The 16,661-nt window shown below is 40.9% G+C and overlaps 1 protein-coding gene across 2 annotated transcripts in view; it reads right to left on the bottom strand.

Annotated features, from left to right (window-relative positions):
* The window catches only part of LOC106568871 (thymocyte selection-associated high mobility group box protein TOX), a 58,679-nt gene that overhangs the window by 28,470 nt on the left and 13,548 nt on the right, over positions 1-16,661 (bottom strand). Inside the window, exons 2-3 of one of the 2 annotated variants that reach the window (XM_014139626.3) lie at positions 6,858-6,923; positions 2,957-3,064 (exon numbers count right to left, since the gene is read on the bottom strand). In XM_014139626.3, the coding sequence (XP_013995101.1) occupies positions 2,957-3,064; positions 6,858-6,923 (174 nt within the window). The remainder of the gene's footprint in view (positions 1-2,956; positions 3,065-6,857; positions 6,924-16,661) is intronic. The other variant, XM_014139627.3, reaches the window with a different exon arrangement.

Genomic DNA, 16,661 nt, shown 5'->3' with positions numbered 1-16,661 from the left:
GGTTAGAGGTTTAGGAGTTAGGGTTAGGTTTAGGGTTACAATTAAGATTAGAATTAGGGTTAGAGGGTTAGGAGTTAGGTTTAGGGTTACAATTAAGATTAGAATTAGGGTTAGAGGTTTAGGAGTTAGGGTTAGGTTTAGGGTTACAATTAAGATTAGAATTAGGGTTAGAGGTTTAGGAGTTAGGGTTAGGTTTAGGGTTACAATTAAGATTAGAATTAGGGTTAGAGGTTTAGGAGTTAGGGTTAGGTTTAGGGTTACAATTAAGATTATAATTAGGATTAGAGGTTTAGGAGTTAGGTTTAGGGTTACAATTAAGATTAGAATTATGGTTAGAGGTTTAGGAGTTAGGTTTAGGGTTACAATTAAGATTAGAAATAGGGTTAGAGGTTTAGGAGTTAGGGTTGGGTTTAGGGGTTAAGGGTTATGATTAGGGAAAATCGGATTTTGAATGGGAATCAATTGTTTTGTCCCCACAAGGATAGTAAAACAAACGTGTGTGTGTGTGTGTGTGTGTGTGTGTGTATATGTATATATATATATATATATATATATATATATATATATATATATATATATATATATATATATATATATATATATATATATATACAGTAACAGTCAAAAGTTTGGACACACATACTCATTCAAAGGTTTTTCTTTATTTTGACTATTTTCTACATTGTAGAATAATAGGGAAGACATCAAAACTATGAAATAACACATATGGAATAATGTAGTAACCAAAAAAGTGTTAAACAAATCAAAATACATTTTATATTTGAGATTCATCCTTTGCCTTGATGACAACTTTGCACACTCTTGGCATTCTCGCAACCAGTTTCATGAGGTAGTCACCTGGAATGCATTTAAAGTAACAGGTGTGCCTTGTTAAAAGTTAATTTGTGGAATTTCTTTCCTTATTAATATGTTTGAGCCAATCAGTTATGTTGTGACAAGGTAGGGGGGTATACAGAAGATCAGCGGTGGGAAAAGTACCGAAACGTCATTCTTGAGTAAAAATAAAGATACCTTAATAGAAAATTACTCACGTAAAAGTGAATGTCACCCAGTAAAATACTACTTAAGTAAAAGTCTAAAAGTATTTGGTTTTTAAATATATTTTAGCAATTACATTTACTTTTAAAAGAACATTTCCTATGTTAAGCAAACTAGAAGACACAATTTTCTTGTTTTTTATTTAGGATAGCCAGGCGCACACTCCAACACTCAGACATAATTTACAAACTAAGCATTTAGCTCCCGAGTGGCACAGCGGTCTAAGGCACTGCATCTCAGTGCTAGAGGCATCACAACTGACCCTGGTTCGATCCTGGGCTGTATCATATATATATATATATACAGTACTGTATGTGTGTGATGTGTGTCTGGGTGTAAATGAAAGAGGGATGAGGAGGGAAGGGAAAAGCAGACAGACATATGAATGGACAGACTGGGACAAGGGGGAGCATGGAGAGAGAAAGAGAGTGAGGGGATAGAGAAAAAAAAGTGTGTGTGGGAGTCATCTTTCATAATGAATCATTTTTTATCCACAATATGCCAAAGTAAAGTAATAAGGGCTTTTTGACTCATAGTATAACGGTGGCCTTTGGTTCGAAACATTGTCATAACGCACTTTGGAGAGAATTGTTTAAAATGAAAGTGTTTCAATTCTTTTTTCAATCAACCCAGGATTCAACAAAATATAGACAGTACCTATAGGCCTAGGGTTTCAAGATTTGGTTGATTTCAAAAGGAATCTACAAGTTAATAAAAAACAAATTGTGGATTCTCGTCTCCATCTATACCAAAAATCTAAGTTAAAGAATATGACTACATCAAATCAAACTGTATTTAAAGTGCATTTAAAGTTTTCTTTGATTTAGTCCTATTCTTTAACTTAGATATTTGGTTGAAATGGAGACGTGAATCCATCTAAATGATTAATTTGTAGACAAACTGGAATTAAAGCCAGACTCAGTGGCACAGACGGAGCTATCCAAGCAGAAGATACATCTCCTTTAAATATTGATATTTGGTTGCGCTGACAAAGAAACACAATCCAATATCACTTTTTGCAATACGGTAAATAGCCTATTAGCTTGTCGAAAAGTTAACAAATGACATGCTGGATTCACGTCTCCATTTCAACCAACAATAAAAGTTAAAGAAGAAGATTAAGTCAGTGGCTGATGGAACTAATCCAAGCAGTAGATACATCTCCTTTAAATGTTGATATTTGGTTGTGTTGTCAACCAAACACAATTTAATATGACTTTTGTAATACAGTACATAGGCTAAAGTTAAGAATATCTTACAAACTTGTATCAGTATTTATTCAACTATAAAATGAGTAAAATATCCACATTTTGAGGTTACTGTAACAATAAATGTATTTTGATGTAATCATAGGAAGCGTGCATGTTCAAGATAAAACGCCAAGGTCACAGGTCTGTGGCGATCTCCACAATTGCTATAATATTCTGCACAGAATCTCGAACGGCACTGATCACTTGCACAATGTACTTTCATAATCTCAGTTGCAATCCAGGTCATTTGGTTGTGCTATTAGATATAGCACAGTGACAACACATGAAGTTGTTCTATATATATGAACAAAATATCTGATATTGTGTTCCCATTTGAACTATGCTGTGCTTTTAGATGGTTGAAAGCGCAGCGGTAACACATTTCGGTGACTTCTGAACCAAAAAGCAGACATAGATTTTCCATTGGAATTTGGTTGCGCTTTTAAATGGTTGAAAGTGATAGCTAACTAATTTGGAATTGAACAAACTTTTGGCTGCGTTTTTAAATGGGTGAAAATAGGTTGGAATCTCATTGGTCAAGGTATCAACCAAATATTAGCCAATTATTCACGTTGAAATGACGTGGTGTCTGCCTTGTGTCTGAGCTCTAAATCCCGCTGGTGGTGTACTTGTTCTTGTATATTTACCCAGGGTAGCCGGGGGCCATCGGAGTGAGCAGGGCCTTCTCGTTTCCACAGGGGTCCAGTCTGCTTGGCGCTGGTCTGCGTCTGATGGGGGTTGGGAGGCACACGGAACTACCAGAAGGGACACAGAAAGGTCAATGGTCACCACAGGGTCAGAGAGGGGTGGAAGGAAGGACCCGTAGGCACAGATCTAGGATCAGATCCACCTCCTCAAATTAGGCCAAATAACCATTGGAGTGGGAATGTAAAACTGGCCTTAGATTAGTGTCTAGAGAACAATGACAAACAGCAGAGCAACATCCTGGTCTCTGGACAACCAGGATGCTTTATCTAACCGTCATATATCCAGGTTAACCTCATTGAGATAAAGTCTATTTTTCAAGAGACCTGAATGTAGCCCACTATGGTAAGATATTTACTATTACATAAATATTTCCATTTATGTATATATCCATAAATTGTATGGATATCGATATCTGTTCATGTACATGTGTAATACATATCCACTTTAGCACTACATGGACTATATAAGGGTACTAGTGTGCTCCAATGCAAGCAGCTGTGCCAAAATGAAATATATTTCCCCCATACATTCCTGAGTACTCCCTCTACAATACCCTATATCCATATTAATAATACCTCCAATACTATTTATTAATGTTGTCTCTCCTTCTGGAATGGGAATACACCGTATAAACAAATCCCTTAGGGGTTCATTATGGGGGCATCTGGCAAACTCTATGACTAAGTAAATGATCAAATATTTTCAGTAAATAAAATAAAGGTTGTCATGGATACGACAGACTGTGTGAGTGGTATACAGTAGATTAAATGATGTCCATACACATGATGCAAAACACTGTCTGATGCAGAATGACATACCAATGTTGACCTAGACAGATGCATGCTTCCGTAATTGATGTTTTATTCATTATTCACATACTGTCAAATACACATTGCCTAAGAAGGTTAAAAGTGAGACGTGAGGTGATTGGGTTCAGCATATTACTCCGATTGCATGACTATGAGTTATACATGTTTTAACATCTCTGGTGAAACAAATGTACCAGGCATGCACACCTCAGTAAAAGTGTTTCTGACTATAGTGAAGGGTGTTTCATATACGCGTGCTGGAAGGTGTGACTTCTTCTGAAACAACACCTTCATACATTTTAAGTTATGTGGCATAACACAAAACCCCAAAATAATAATTCCCCGACACAATATTTCACTAACCTGACTGTAAACCTTATTTTCGATCGATGTGATTTCCCCAGGTATAACTAATTCACAACACTTCTATTTCATAATAATAAGAAATTCAACTGAATAAAAAAAGTGTTAACTTGACCTAGATAGTTTTTGTGTATGTATTGATATGTAGGCTAAGAAAATGTAGTTCTGTCCTTGAGCTATTCCTGTCTATTAATGTATTATGTCATGTTTCATGTGTTGTGTGGACCCCAGGAAGAGTAGCTGCTGCTTTTGCAACAGCTAATGGGGATCCTAATAAAATAACAAAAATAACAATAATGAGCAGTTAGCTTAATTATCATTTCTTTCAGTGAGAACATCCCTAGTGCAGACAGTAAATATGAGATTCAACAAGTCAAGCTGCAGTGCCTAGTGAAAGTATACACACTGCTTACACAGGCTTCACAAGTAGCTGTCCTAAAATTCTTTCAAAAAATTGATAAACTACCATTTTCCCCCCCTACTGATGTACACAATTTACTCCACATTTCCAAAGTGACGGAAAAATTGTACAACATTTTCCAAATGAATCAAAACTCAAAACCGAAGTTGTCTCGATTACGTATGTCCTTCATACCCCAGACTAAATACTTGGTGGAAGCACCTTTGACAGCCATTACAGCTGTGAATATTTTTGAATAAGTTTCTACCAACGTTGCACAACTCTTAGGGCAACATGTATCCATTATTAATGTCAAGATTGCTCAAGCTCAGTAAATTTGGTTGGGAGTCATTGATGGATAGCAATATTCAAACTTTGTCTGTGACTTTAAAGCAGATTTAAATCAGGACTGAGACTGGACCATTCAGGAACACTGCTATTCTGGTATGTCTTTGGCATTAAAATGTGTGTAACTGTCCCGCTGAAAAATAAAACTGTAGAAGACTGAGGCATGGTTTTATGTAACTTTTTAGCTTGGCTTTGCTCCTTTCATATCTTTTTATGATCCTGACAAACTCTCCAGTCCCGGCCGGTGACAAGCATACCCAGAACATGATGCTGCCACCACAATACTTGAAAATATCCTATTTTAGGACAGCCGTATCCTATTAAGAGCAATTTGTGATACGAATGCTTCCTGTTCTGCTAGCGACCTCCATTTCGCTACAGTCCCCAGACTAAAGGCTAATTAACAAAAAACCTTTAGTTAATTAACAAAGTCAGTTAATTACCCATTTCCTACAGACAGGAACACTGTGTTTGAACTAAAACACAATAAATTGGAAATTATAACTACATGAAAGACTCATCTGGCTATGATGGCTACCTCAGGAACATACGATTCTTTATAAATATTTGATTGTGTTGCATCCCTTAAGGCCTAGGCCCTCACCCACCCGCGCACACACACGCACGCACGCACGCACGCACGCACGCACGCACGCACGCGCACGCGCACACACACACACACACACACACACACACACACACACACACACACACACACACACACACACACACACACACACACACACACACCCACATAGATACCCTCTCCTAACCATTAGCCTGTCCACTGGGCCTTATCTGAATGGTATTTACACTTATCACACAGCCCACTGTTAGACGCTCCACGCTCAAAATGAGTTTCACCCGAGGTCAACCCCAACAACACCAGGAACACACCACCAGTATCCTGAAATAATCCACCATCCACCCAGGGCAGATAGCTACTGTAGCTCTCCTACTACAATACAGTGAGAAACAGCCCTGCAGCACATGTACACATGAAAGCCCCTCTCTTCAGTGATAGCTGTCAACCTACAGGCCATTTAAGCAGCTGTCTACTCTACCAGACCTGGGTTCAAATACTATTTCACAGTTAGCTCTAGCCTGCTGGGTGTGCCAGATTGGCGGGATTTGTCGTTTTGGGACTATTCTATTGGTTCATTAAGTCATGCAAACTCAAGTAGGCACAAATAGTATTTGAACCAAGGTCTTGTCTACTCTACCCAGCCCAGCCGTAGCTCAGGCTGGTCACAAGAAAGATTTTGGACGTTTGAAAAGGTCCTGAGGACGTAGATATATGCCTTTGTAGGTGCTCACCTTTGTAGCCCCCCCCCCCAAACCCCCCCCCCCACATGGCACAGCACTGGAACTCAAGAGGCTCAGAGCCAGAGCCAGCTGCTTAGACCACTGCACCACAGCACTTCACAATTTTCTAGCAAGCAGGAAGAGTACTTGATGACAATTAATGGAAACATTACAGTATTGTTTATTATTTTGTTTGAAGCCTTCCCCAAATAGCCCTAACCTTAACCACTCTGAATTAATACATAAACGTAACCCTTTGAGTTGTTTCTGTTTTAACCCTGTAACCATGCGGAATTAACCCTGTATCCACGCAGAATTAATAGGTCAAAAATCAACGTTCATCCAATTATGGCAAAGTGAAACCATGACATCAGGTTGTGTAGCTAGGTAGAACTGTAAATCTAACTGGGAAGAAAATAAAAGCTCTCTAACAACCCAAGCATTTAGTGGCTTCATTGATTAGGCTGCAACAATGTTTAAACGCTCTGTTTACATGTTATAATAGTCCCTGATTATGGAGGCGACTGATAGCAGGCGCTAATTTAGCGATGCGCCGGCTTAAAAGTGTTTAATTAAGACTTGAAACAAAAGCACGGGGAAGAGTAATTAACCCACCTGGTTGGTTGGCACAAAGTCCAGGCCAGCCTCTGGCATGCCCAGGAACATGGTCTCACTGTTGTACTGCAAACACACAGACAACACAACAACAGTTACAATGTTGTTCATTTAATTTAGGAAAATGAGTGGGAGAGTTAGAGCGAGAGAAAGAGAGAGAGGAAGGAAGAGAGAATGAAAGAGAGATAGAGACAAAGAGAGAGAGAAAGACAGAGAAAGAGACGAAGAGGAAGAGCAATAGAGAAAGAGAGGCAGAAAGAGAGATAGAGACGAAGAGAGAGAGAAAGAGAGAGAGAACGAGCGATAGAGACAAAGAGAGAGAAATAGAAGGGTGGAGGAAGTGGGAGGAAAAGAGAACATTATATTAGCTATGAAAACTGATGTTTTCCTGCTGTTGTCTTCCCTTTGAAGTCCTCATCCTTATCGACTTGAGATGTCAGCGATTTGAAGCAATTAGCACACTAGTAATTACAAGCCACAAAGGAAAGGCTTTTATGAAATCCTTTCATGTGCAATCTGTTATAAAACAGAAAAGCCCCTCTGTCTGTCTGTCTGTCCACGCTGCATCTCCACTTACACTACACTGCTTTGAGTTAGGCCCATAGTGAATCACCAAACACACACACACACACAACTGGAGAGCGCAAAATACAAGAGCACTGTGTTTCTGTGATTCCGTGCATATTGTCCAGTATGAATTCATTCAGTCTAACCATTGTGCTGGCAGTGCTCCAGTTTGTATTTACATACTGCATTGTCCTTTATTTCCCTCTATCCCCTTCTCTCTTAACATCTGGGATCTCTTAGTTAAGGCTGACTTCTAACACATTATTAGACGACTCGCCAAACAAATAAGCTCTTTCTCTTTTGATGCCACTATGTATTAGTGAAATGGGTCTGTAGTAGGGAACTGTTTTGAATCCCCAGCCCAGAGTGTTTAACTAATTCCGTCTCCCGTTATTTTAAGTGTTTTTTTTTAGCAGAGTCAATGGTGAAGGAGTTGTGAAGAACCAGCTGTATGGCACACCTGGGAAATGAACGTGTTTTGCTACAACTCCACTCAGTGTTAAAGTAGATCTTAACTGTGCCTGACCACAAATGGCTTCCAACAGACTGCTATTTAAAGAAATAAAACACAGAGAATATCACCTCCTTGTAAGGGATTAGTTCGTATCAGAATTGGATACAAGATACAGAGTTGTGATTGGTTCTAGGACAGGTTTAATATGAGCTGATTGGACAAAGAACTCTGTCTGTCTCAACCTCAGCAGTAGCATCCTGTTCTAACCATCCCATTCACCTGTCCTACAAGGGACCACACTGTTCGTACAAGAAGCTACCTTTAGAAAAAGAACAAGAAAAAAGTGAAACCCGTCCACACAGGTAGACACTGGACAAACGACTGTTTTCCATTTGCCAGCTGTCACACCGATGCAAATGAGCGATCGGATGACCAAATTAACAAAAAGCCAAAACAGGGTGTCATGGCTGACCTCTTGTAACCCGATTCCCCTCTATCTCTCCACACAGTTTAGACTGGAGCGTCTGTCTGGCAGTGCAAGGAAAGGGGAGTCATAGGGTTAGGAACACAGACACTAATTTCCCAGAATGAACCCACTCCTTTGCATTATGAATGATTACATGGAACAGCTGCATGTGTCCATGGAACATGAAACAGACTCGCAACAGCAGCACTGGAAAAACAATCTATACTGAACATAAAAAGTGTTGGTCCTATTTTTCATGAACTGAAATAAAAGATCCCAGAAATGTTTCATCTGCACAAAAATAGTATTTCTCTCAAATATTGTGCACAAATTACATCCCTGTTAGTTAGTTTACATCCCTGTTAGTAAGCATTTCTCCTTTGCCAAGATGATCCATCCACCTGACAGGGGTGGCATATCAAGAAGCCGATTAAACAGAATGATCATTACACAGGTGCACCTTGTGCTGGGGACAATAAAAGGCCACTCTAAAATGTGCAGTTTTGTCACACACAACAATACCACAGATGTCTCAAGTTTTGAGGGAGCGTGCAATTGACATGCTGACTGCAGGAATGTCCAACAGAGCTGTTTCCAGATCATTTAGTGTTAATTTCTCTACCATAAGCCGCCTAGAATTTGGCAGTACATCCAACCGGCCTCACAACCGAAGACCACGTGTAAACACGCCAGCCCAGGACCTCCACATCTGGCTTCTTCATCTGCAGGATCGTCTGAGACCAGCCACCCGGACAGCTGATGAAACTGAGGAGTATTTCTGTCTATAATAAAGCCCTTTTGAGAGGAAAAACTCAAACTCTGATTGGCTGGGCCTGGCTCCCCAGTGGGTGGACCTGGCTCCCAAGTGGGTGGGCCTGTGCCCTCCCAGACCCACCCATGGCTGAGCCCATGCCCGAGCCCATGCCCAGTCATGTGAAATTCATAGATTAGGGCCTAATGAATTTATTTAAATTGACTGATTTCCTTCGATGAACTACAACTCAGTAAAATCTTTGAAATTGTTGCATGTTGCGTTTATATTTTTGTTCAGTGTATATAAGTTGTGTGAGACTTGACTCTCTCGCACAGTACAACATGTGCTCTGAGTGTTCTCAACAAAAGTGTTTTTTCTCTCTCTCTTTCGCTTTCTCTGACATTCTCTCCCTCTCTCTCGTCCTCACTCCTGCCTCTTCTTCCATAAAGTTACATGAGGATGGAAGTAAAGTGTAAACTGTAGAGCATTGCCAACATAAACACCCAAGCTAATAAACCAATACATTGACATGCTGTGAGACCACACAAACACATGGGGAGCGCTACTTTTGTTAGTCTTAGTGATTTACATTACTGTTAGATAAACCCCAGATGTGTTCTGCTGTTCACAAATAGGCCAACAGCAATGAAACGCTAATAAGTAGGGCATATACAGTTGAAGTCAGAAGTTTACATACACCTTAGCCAAATACATTTAAACTCCGTTTTTCACAATTCCTGACTTTTAATCCTAGTAAAAATTCCCTGGTTAAGGTCAGTTAGGATCACCACTTTATTTTAAGAAGGTGAAACGTCAGAATAATAGTAGAGAGAATGATTTATTTCAGATTTGATTTCTTTCATCACATTCCCAGTGGGTCAGAAGTTAACATGTACTGAATTAGTATTTGGTAGCATTGCCTTTAAATTGTTTCACTTGTGTCAAACGTTTTGGGTAGCCTTCCACAACCAATAAGTTGGGTGAATTTTGGCCCATTCCTCCTGACAGAGCTGGTGTAACTGAGTCAGGATTGAAGGCCTCTTTGCTCGCACACGCTTTTTCAGTTCTGCCCACAACTTTTCTATAGGATTGAGGTCAGGGCTTTGTGATGGCCACTCCAATACCTTGACTTTGTTGTCCTTAAGCCATTTTTCCACAACTTTGGAAGTATGCTTGGGGTCATTGTTCATTTGGAAGACCCATTTGCAACCAAGCTTTAACTTCCTGACTGATGTTGCTTCAATATATCCACCTAATTTTCCTTCCTCGTGATGCCATCTATTTTGTGAAGTGCACCAGTTCCTCCTGCAGCAAAGCACCCCCACAACATGATGCTGCCACCCCCGTGCTTCACGGTTGGGATGGTATTCTTCGGCTTGCAAGCATCCCCCTTTTTCCTCCAAACATAACTATGGTCATTATGGCCAAACAGTTCTATTTCTGTTCTATTTCTGTTTCATCAGACCAAAAAGTACAATCTTTGTCCCCATAGTCTGGCTTTTTTATGGTGGTTTTGGAGCAGTGGCTTCTTCCTTGCTGAGCGGCCTTTCAAGTTATGTCCATATAGGACTCATTTTACTGTGGATATAGATACTTTTGTACCTGTTTCCGCCAGCATCTTCACAAGGTCCTTTGCTGTTGTTCTGGGATTGATTTGCACTTTTCGCACCAAAGTACATTCATCTCTAGGAGACAGAACGTGTCTCCTTCCTGAGCGGTATGACGGCTGCGTGGTCCCATGGTGTTTATACTTGCGTACTATTGTTTGTACAGATGAACGTGGTACCTTCTGGCATTTGGAAATTGCTCCCAAGGATGAACCAGACTAGTGGAGGTCTACATGTGGAGGTCTTGGCTGATTTCTTTTGATTTTCCCATGATGTCAAGCAAAGAGGCACTGAGTTTGAAGGTAGGTGTCACGGGTGTCGTAGGGTAGAGACCAAGACGCAGCGGGAAAATGTATACTCATCTTCTTTTATTATAGTGAAGAAGGGAAACACATACACCGTATACAAAACGAACTTGACAGTCTCGTCAGGCAAACAGCTAAACAAGAACAATCTCCCACAAAAACCCATGAAAAACAAACTCCTAATTATAGGACCCTCAATCAGAGGCAACAATAACCAGCTGCCTCCAATTGAAGGTCCAACCCCAATTAACTAAACATAGAAATACAAAAGACTAGATAGAACATAGAAATATACTAACATAGAACAATGACTAACAAACCCCGGACTAATAAATCAAATACCCCTCTACCTAAACACATACACAAAACACACCCTGAACCACATAAAACAAACACCCCCTGCCACGTCCTGACCAAACTACAATAACAAATAACCCCTATACTGGTCAGGACGTGACAGTAGGCCTTGAAATACATCCACAGGTACACCTCCAATTGACTCAAATTATGTCAATTAGCCTATCAAAAGCTTCTAAAGCCATGACATCATTTTCTGGAATTTTCCAAGCTGTTTAAAGGCACAGTCAACTTAGTGTATGTAAACTTCTGACCCACTGGAATTGTGATACAGTGAAATATAAGTGAAATAATCTGTCTGTAAACAAATGTTGGAAAAATGACTTGTGTCATGCACAAAGTAGACGTCCTAACAGACTTGCCAAAACTATAGTTTGTTAACAAGAAATTTGTGGAGTGGTGGAAAACGAGTTTTAATGTCTCCAACCTAAGTGTATGTAAACTTCCGACTTCAACTGTATAACCCCTGATCTCTATGACAATTGGCAATATCTCATCCTGCCCATTGACTCAGATAAACCAATAGATGCTCTTTGCTGTCAACTCTAAAGAGCTCCCATTGGGTTGCAGTAGGCTATCGATAGTGTCGGTACATGATACAGTAACCCATTGTTTAGCTCAGGAGCCTTGTTCCTCCCAACACTAATAGTCAGTCAATCAAAGTGGCCATAGTCGCTTCAGTTTCTCTCACAGCCTCTTTGCAAGATACCGTATTAAACGATGTCGCACTGTGGGCGTGGCACCTTCGTCATCAATCTACAGTTATCTCAAATATACAGTAAACATCGTAAAAGGCAAACTAAAGGCTAACCCATGCAGACTAGACTAGACTAGACCATTGAGCGAGGAGAGCCATCTGATCTGAATGTATTTCTTTTGAGCATTTGGGTCATTACTGTGATGTTTATAGCCCCTGACAGCTCTTGTAGATTCTATTTTTTATTGGATGCCGTATATTGACCCCTTTGTCAAATTGGCTTTATCCATTTGCTTTTTCTGGCGTGGGATGATATGTGCCGAACTGACAGATCTCCTGCTTGCTGATACATACTGTAATGAAATAGAGCGAGTTCTATTTTCTGCCTCTGCACCTGTGCTCTTTCCTTTATTGCCTGATTGTACTCGATAGGCTCCTGTGACGCAGATGGGCACGGGGTAATCTCTTTTATCGTTAAAGTCGTTTTGGTCATGGAGGTGTGGAGGAGAAAAGTGTCTGATTAAATGTAGTGACAACCACAGAAGAGAGTTTCGTATCACGGAAGCTACGCTAACTCGCTAGTTCGCTAACCCTCGTTTTCAGTTTCTGCAAACAGACTGATACCGACGACATACTGTCCCCGTCTAGAATATCATTCTGACAAAGTCAGGGAGAAAAAGGGTGAGAGAGAGAAAAAAGTGTATATTGTGGTGATTGTCATTTTCGTTCCATCTTACGTGTTAAGATGTGAATCAGACAGCGGAACCTATTTCACTCTTCATCAGTTTTGCTCTGAGAAGCCGGAGAAGAGGAAAATAAAACCAAATCATAAGAAGATCCTATATTCTGAGAGCTTTTGTGTGGCAACTAAAGGCTTATCTTATAATAAAACATGTCCCTATATGCAGGGGATAGCAATGCCGTTTTCCTGCTAGGGCTGTGGCGCATTCAACTGTTGATGACGATAATTGGCAAGCCAAATGACCGCGGTCTCCCTCATAACCGTTCGAATAGCAACAAAACTATTTACATTTTTCATTTGTTGAGATGCACATTTTCTCCTCTCCTCCGCTCCTGACTGCGTGTGCTGCCATAGAAATAGAATGGACAGAAGGGGAGGACTGGCGGTCATTGCGAGTGTACCTATATGAGCAAAGCAGGAAGTAAAAGCAAGAAGTTAAAGCAGGAAGTGTGACCATCAATATGTGCTGTGATTTGTTGATTCAACTCAACTGACATTACAAAAAAATCTGTTATCGCAGAAACTGGCTCAACCGCACGAATGCCTGGCCGTCCCTTCTTCAGTCAGTGGTTTTAAAACAAATGCTTATTTCATTTTAATGACGGTCTTCATCCAAATCCGTCAGTTGCACGGTTATACAGTAATTGTGCCAGCCCTAGTGATGACACCCAAAGCTTGTGAAAATTAGACCTGGAGGTCAACATTATCTCGAAAACCCTTCATTTTGCTTTATGCACACATATCTTTATATATCAAATAAATTATCTTAGTGTCTTGACATACTATTGCGGCATGTAAGCATTTTTTACCCCAAAATAAAGATCCTATTCAGATCACCAACACTTTCCATTCAACACTGCAAACGTGTGTGGGTTTTCTCTCTGTCACTCTAACATCACAGTGGGTTCAATCTGATAGTGTTTCATTTCTACTATCACATTGTGGCTGTGTGGGGAGTGCTGTTGATATCAGGTAGGCCTACCCTGTGAGGAGCATGGCTGGTTTTGTTGTCAAACCAAATTACACACACTTTCTCTGTGGATAAACCCTAGTCTGAATAACAAGCAGCTAGCTAAGTGGGTCAGGGTCGCCAGAGAGAGAGAGAGAGAGAGAGAGAGAGAGAGGAGGGGAGGGGGGAAGGGGGTAGGGGAGGAGAGGGGTCATAGGGAGACAGAGGGAGAAAGAGGGGAGGAATTGAGAAGGAGAGGGAAGGCATAGAGAGAGGGGAATAAGGGTAGAGTGAGAAATGAAAGAGGAACGGGAAGAGAGAGAGGGAGAAAAAATAGGCAGAGAGGAATAGAGAGAGGACCCGGTAGAGTGAAAAAGAAAGAAAAAGAGAAAGAGGGGGGGATGAAAAAGAGAGAGGGGTGGGGGACGGAGAGAGAGTAAAATGGGGAAGGAGTGTTGCATCTCTGTTTCTGCTCCCCAGTATTCAATATCAAGAGAGGCAGTCATCTTGGACTCCAAATCACAGCCCTGATGAACAACCTTTGTCTGCCGAGCATTACATCTCCAAGTGATTTCTTTTTCCACTTCTCCTCTCCCTCTCTCTCTCCCTTCTTTTTTCAAAATGGCAATTTGGTGAGGGCCTGGAGCAGGGCTGAGTGTGTCTTCTTCTATGTCCCAGCACTGTAATTTATGACTGTAACGGTCAGGCCCGAGACCTGCTGTGGCTCATATCACTGGGTAGAGGGAGAGAAGGGGGGTGGGGGTGGGGGGGGGAGGGAGTAGGGACTCAGGCCTATATAAATCATAGCCTGCTTCTGATTGAATTGGTAGCGTTTCCCTCTCTCCGGCACCGCCTCGTAAAGACAAGAGTGAGCGGTGTAAGGCGCTGTATTTCATAGTGGTAAAAATACGAGTTTCTGTAGGAGTTCGTTAAAATGACAGAGGATAAGGGGGTTTTAATGGCGAAAACGATAATGATGTTTAGTATAATCAAAACATTCTGATGATTTAACGCCAGAGTTTGAGTTACGCCCTCCCATTTCAAGTCAGTATATGATGCTTTCCTTTTCATCTCTGGGAAGAACAAAATGTGGTTTTATAGCGCCTTCATTTCATGAATGTTTCTCAGACCGTGCATAAATCTAAGATACATATTTTGATTTGCTTGTTTGCTCTTGTAACTACAATACACGTATTTCCTATTTTGCTATTAGAAACGCTGTAGTGTGAAGAACCACACTGTGCAGCATGTTTAGAACAAGGTAACGTTGATCAGTCTATCTCAGGATGCTACAGCTGAAAGGTAGGTCAGGTTATTTCTAGCTCAACAAGTGTTTGTTGCGCGTTCTACTTTGAAGTGGTGGAGATGGTTTCTGTGCTACCTTCTGCCGTGGTACAATGTGCAGCAGTATGACAACAGAAAAGAACATGAGCGCGCGCACACAACCAAAAACAACTCAACAATTACATGTAATCACTCGCGGTGTGATGACACACAAGGCATTATTATACGTAACCACACAAACCTATTTATATGGTATACGCACTGCATTCAACTACACATCGCAAACACACAATCGCTACTTTGTACAATGACAAAGAACAAACGCAAACCCATGGGACCTGATAACAGACTAGTAACTGAGCTGTCATTTCAGCCATTGTGTTCCCCTCAACATAACCCTGTGTCAAAGTCCCATTATGTGAATCTAAACTCTAACTTCCAGACCAATTCATTCAGATGTTGGGCGAATCTTTCTCTTGGCAGAACGCCTTGCACAATGCCTCATTAAAACATGAATCAGCATCCTTTCCAATTTAGACGCTCTCTCTCTTTCTCTCTTTCTCTCGCTTCACCTGTTGTCACACCTGATTAATGCCAAACAGGTAAAATGCTTATTAGATCATTAATGAGCAGTTTATAAAGTCCCCAATAGAACAAACTAGGCCTGGACGGACCCTACATTTCATCTACTCAATTCTAAAAAGTAAATAATTTCACCATCTGTTATGAATATCAAAACTGACTGCGAGTCTTGTTCAGTCATTACACTTTTAATCAGGAAATCACCATGGGACAATTACGGAAGCATCTCCACCAGAATCAAGTGACTAATGCATCATTAAACCTGAGACCATATTGACAGACAGAGGCTGTTATGTATAATCTACTGTATGTCTGTTGGAATAATCATAAATTAAGAAGGATTGGGATACTCTAATAGAGAACCTGTATTACATGGAGAGTGTTCTGTAACATGTTCTATTAACTCATACGTCTAGAATGTCATTGTATGCTGTAGTGTTCAGATTTCCCTTCACTAAGGGGCCTAGCCCGAACCATGAAAAACAGCCCCAGACCATTATTCCTCCTCCACCAAACTTTACAGTTGGCACTATGCATCGAGGCAGGTAGCGCTGTCCTGGCATCCGCTAAACATAGATTCGTCCGTCGGACTGCCATCACTCCAGAGAACGCGTTTCCACTGCTCAAGAGTCCAATGGCGGCAAGCTTTACACATTTTACATTTTTTACATTTTAGTCATTTAGCAGACGCTCTTATCCAGAGCGACTTACAGTAGTGAATACATACATTTCATAAAAAATTTTTTACACCACTCCAGTCGACACTTGGCATTTTGTGCGACTGCTCGGCCATGGAAACCCATTTCATAAAGATCCCGATGAACAGCTCTTGTGCTGACGTTGCTTCCAGAGGCAGTTTGGAACTCGGTAGTGAGTGTTGCAACAGAGGACAGACGATTAATACGCGCTACGTGCTTCAGCACTCGGCGGTCCCGTTCTGTGAGCTTGTGTGGCCTACCACTTCGCGGCTGAGCCGTTGTTGCTCCTAGACGTTTCCATTTCAAAATAACAGCACTTACAGTTGACAGGGGCAGCTCTAG

Source organism: Salmo salar, chromosome 14, assembly GCF_965601325.2.
Source record: "Salmo salar chromosome 14, fSalSal1, whole genome shotgun sequence".
In the NCBI taxonomy this organism is placed as follows: Eukaryota; Metazoa; Chordata; class Actinopteri; order Salmoniformes; family Salmonidae; genus Salmo; species Salmo salar.
This window is presented reverse-complemented; position numbering and strand designations above follow the sequence as displayed.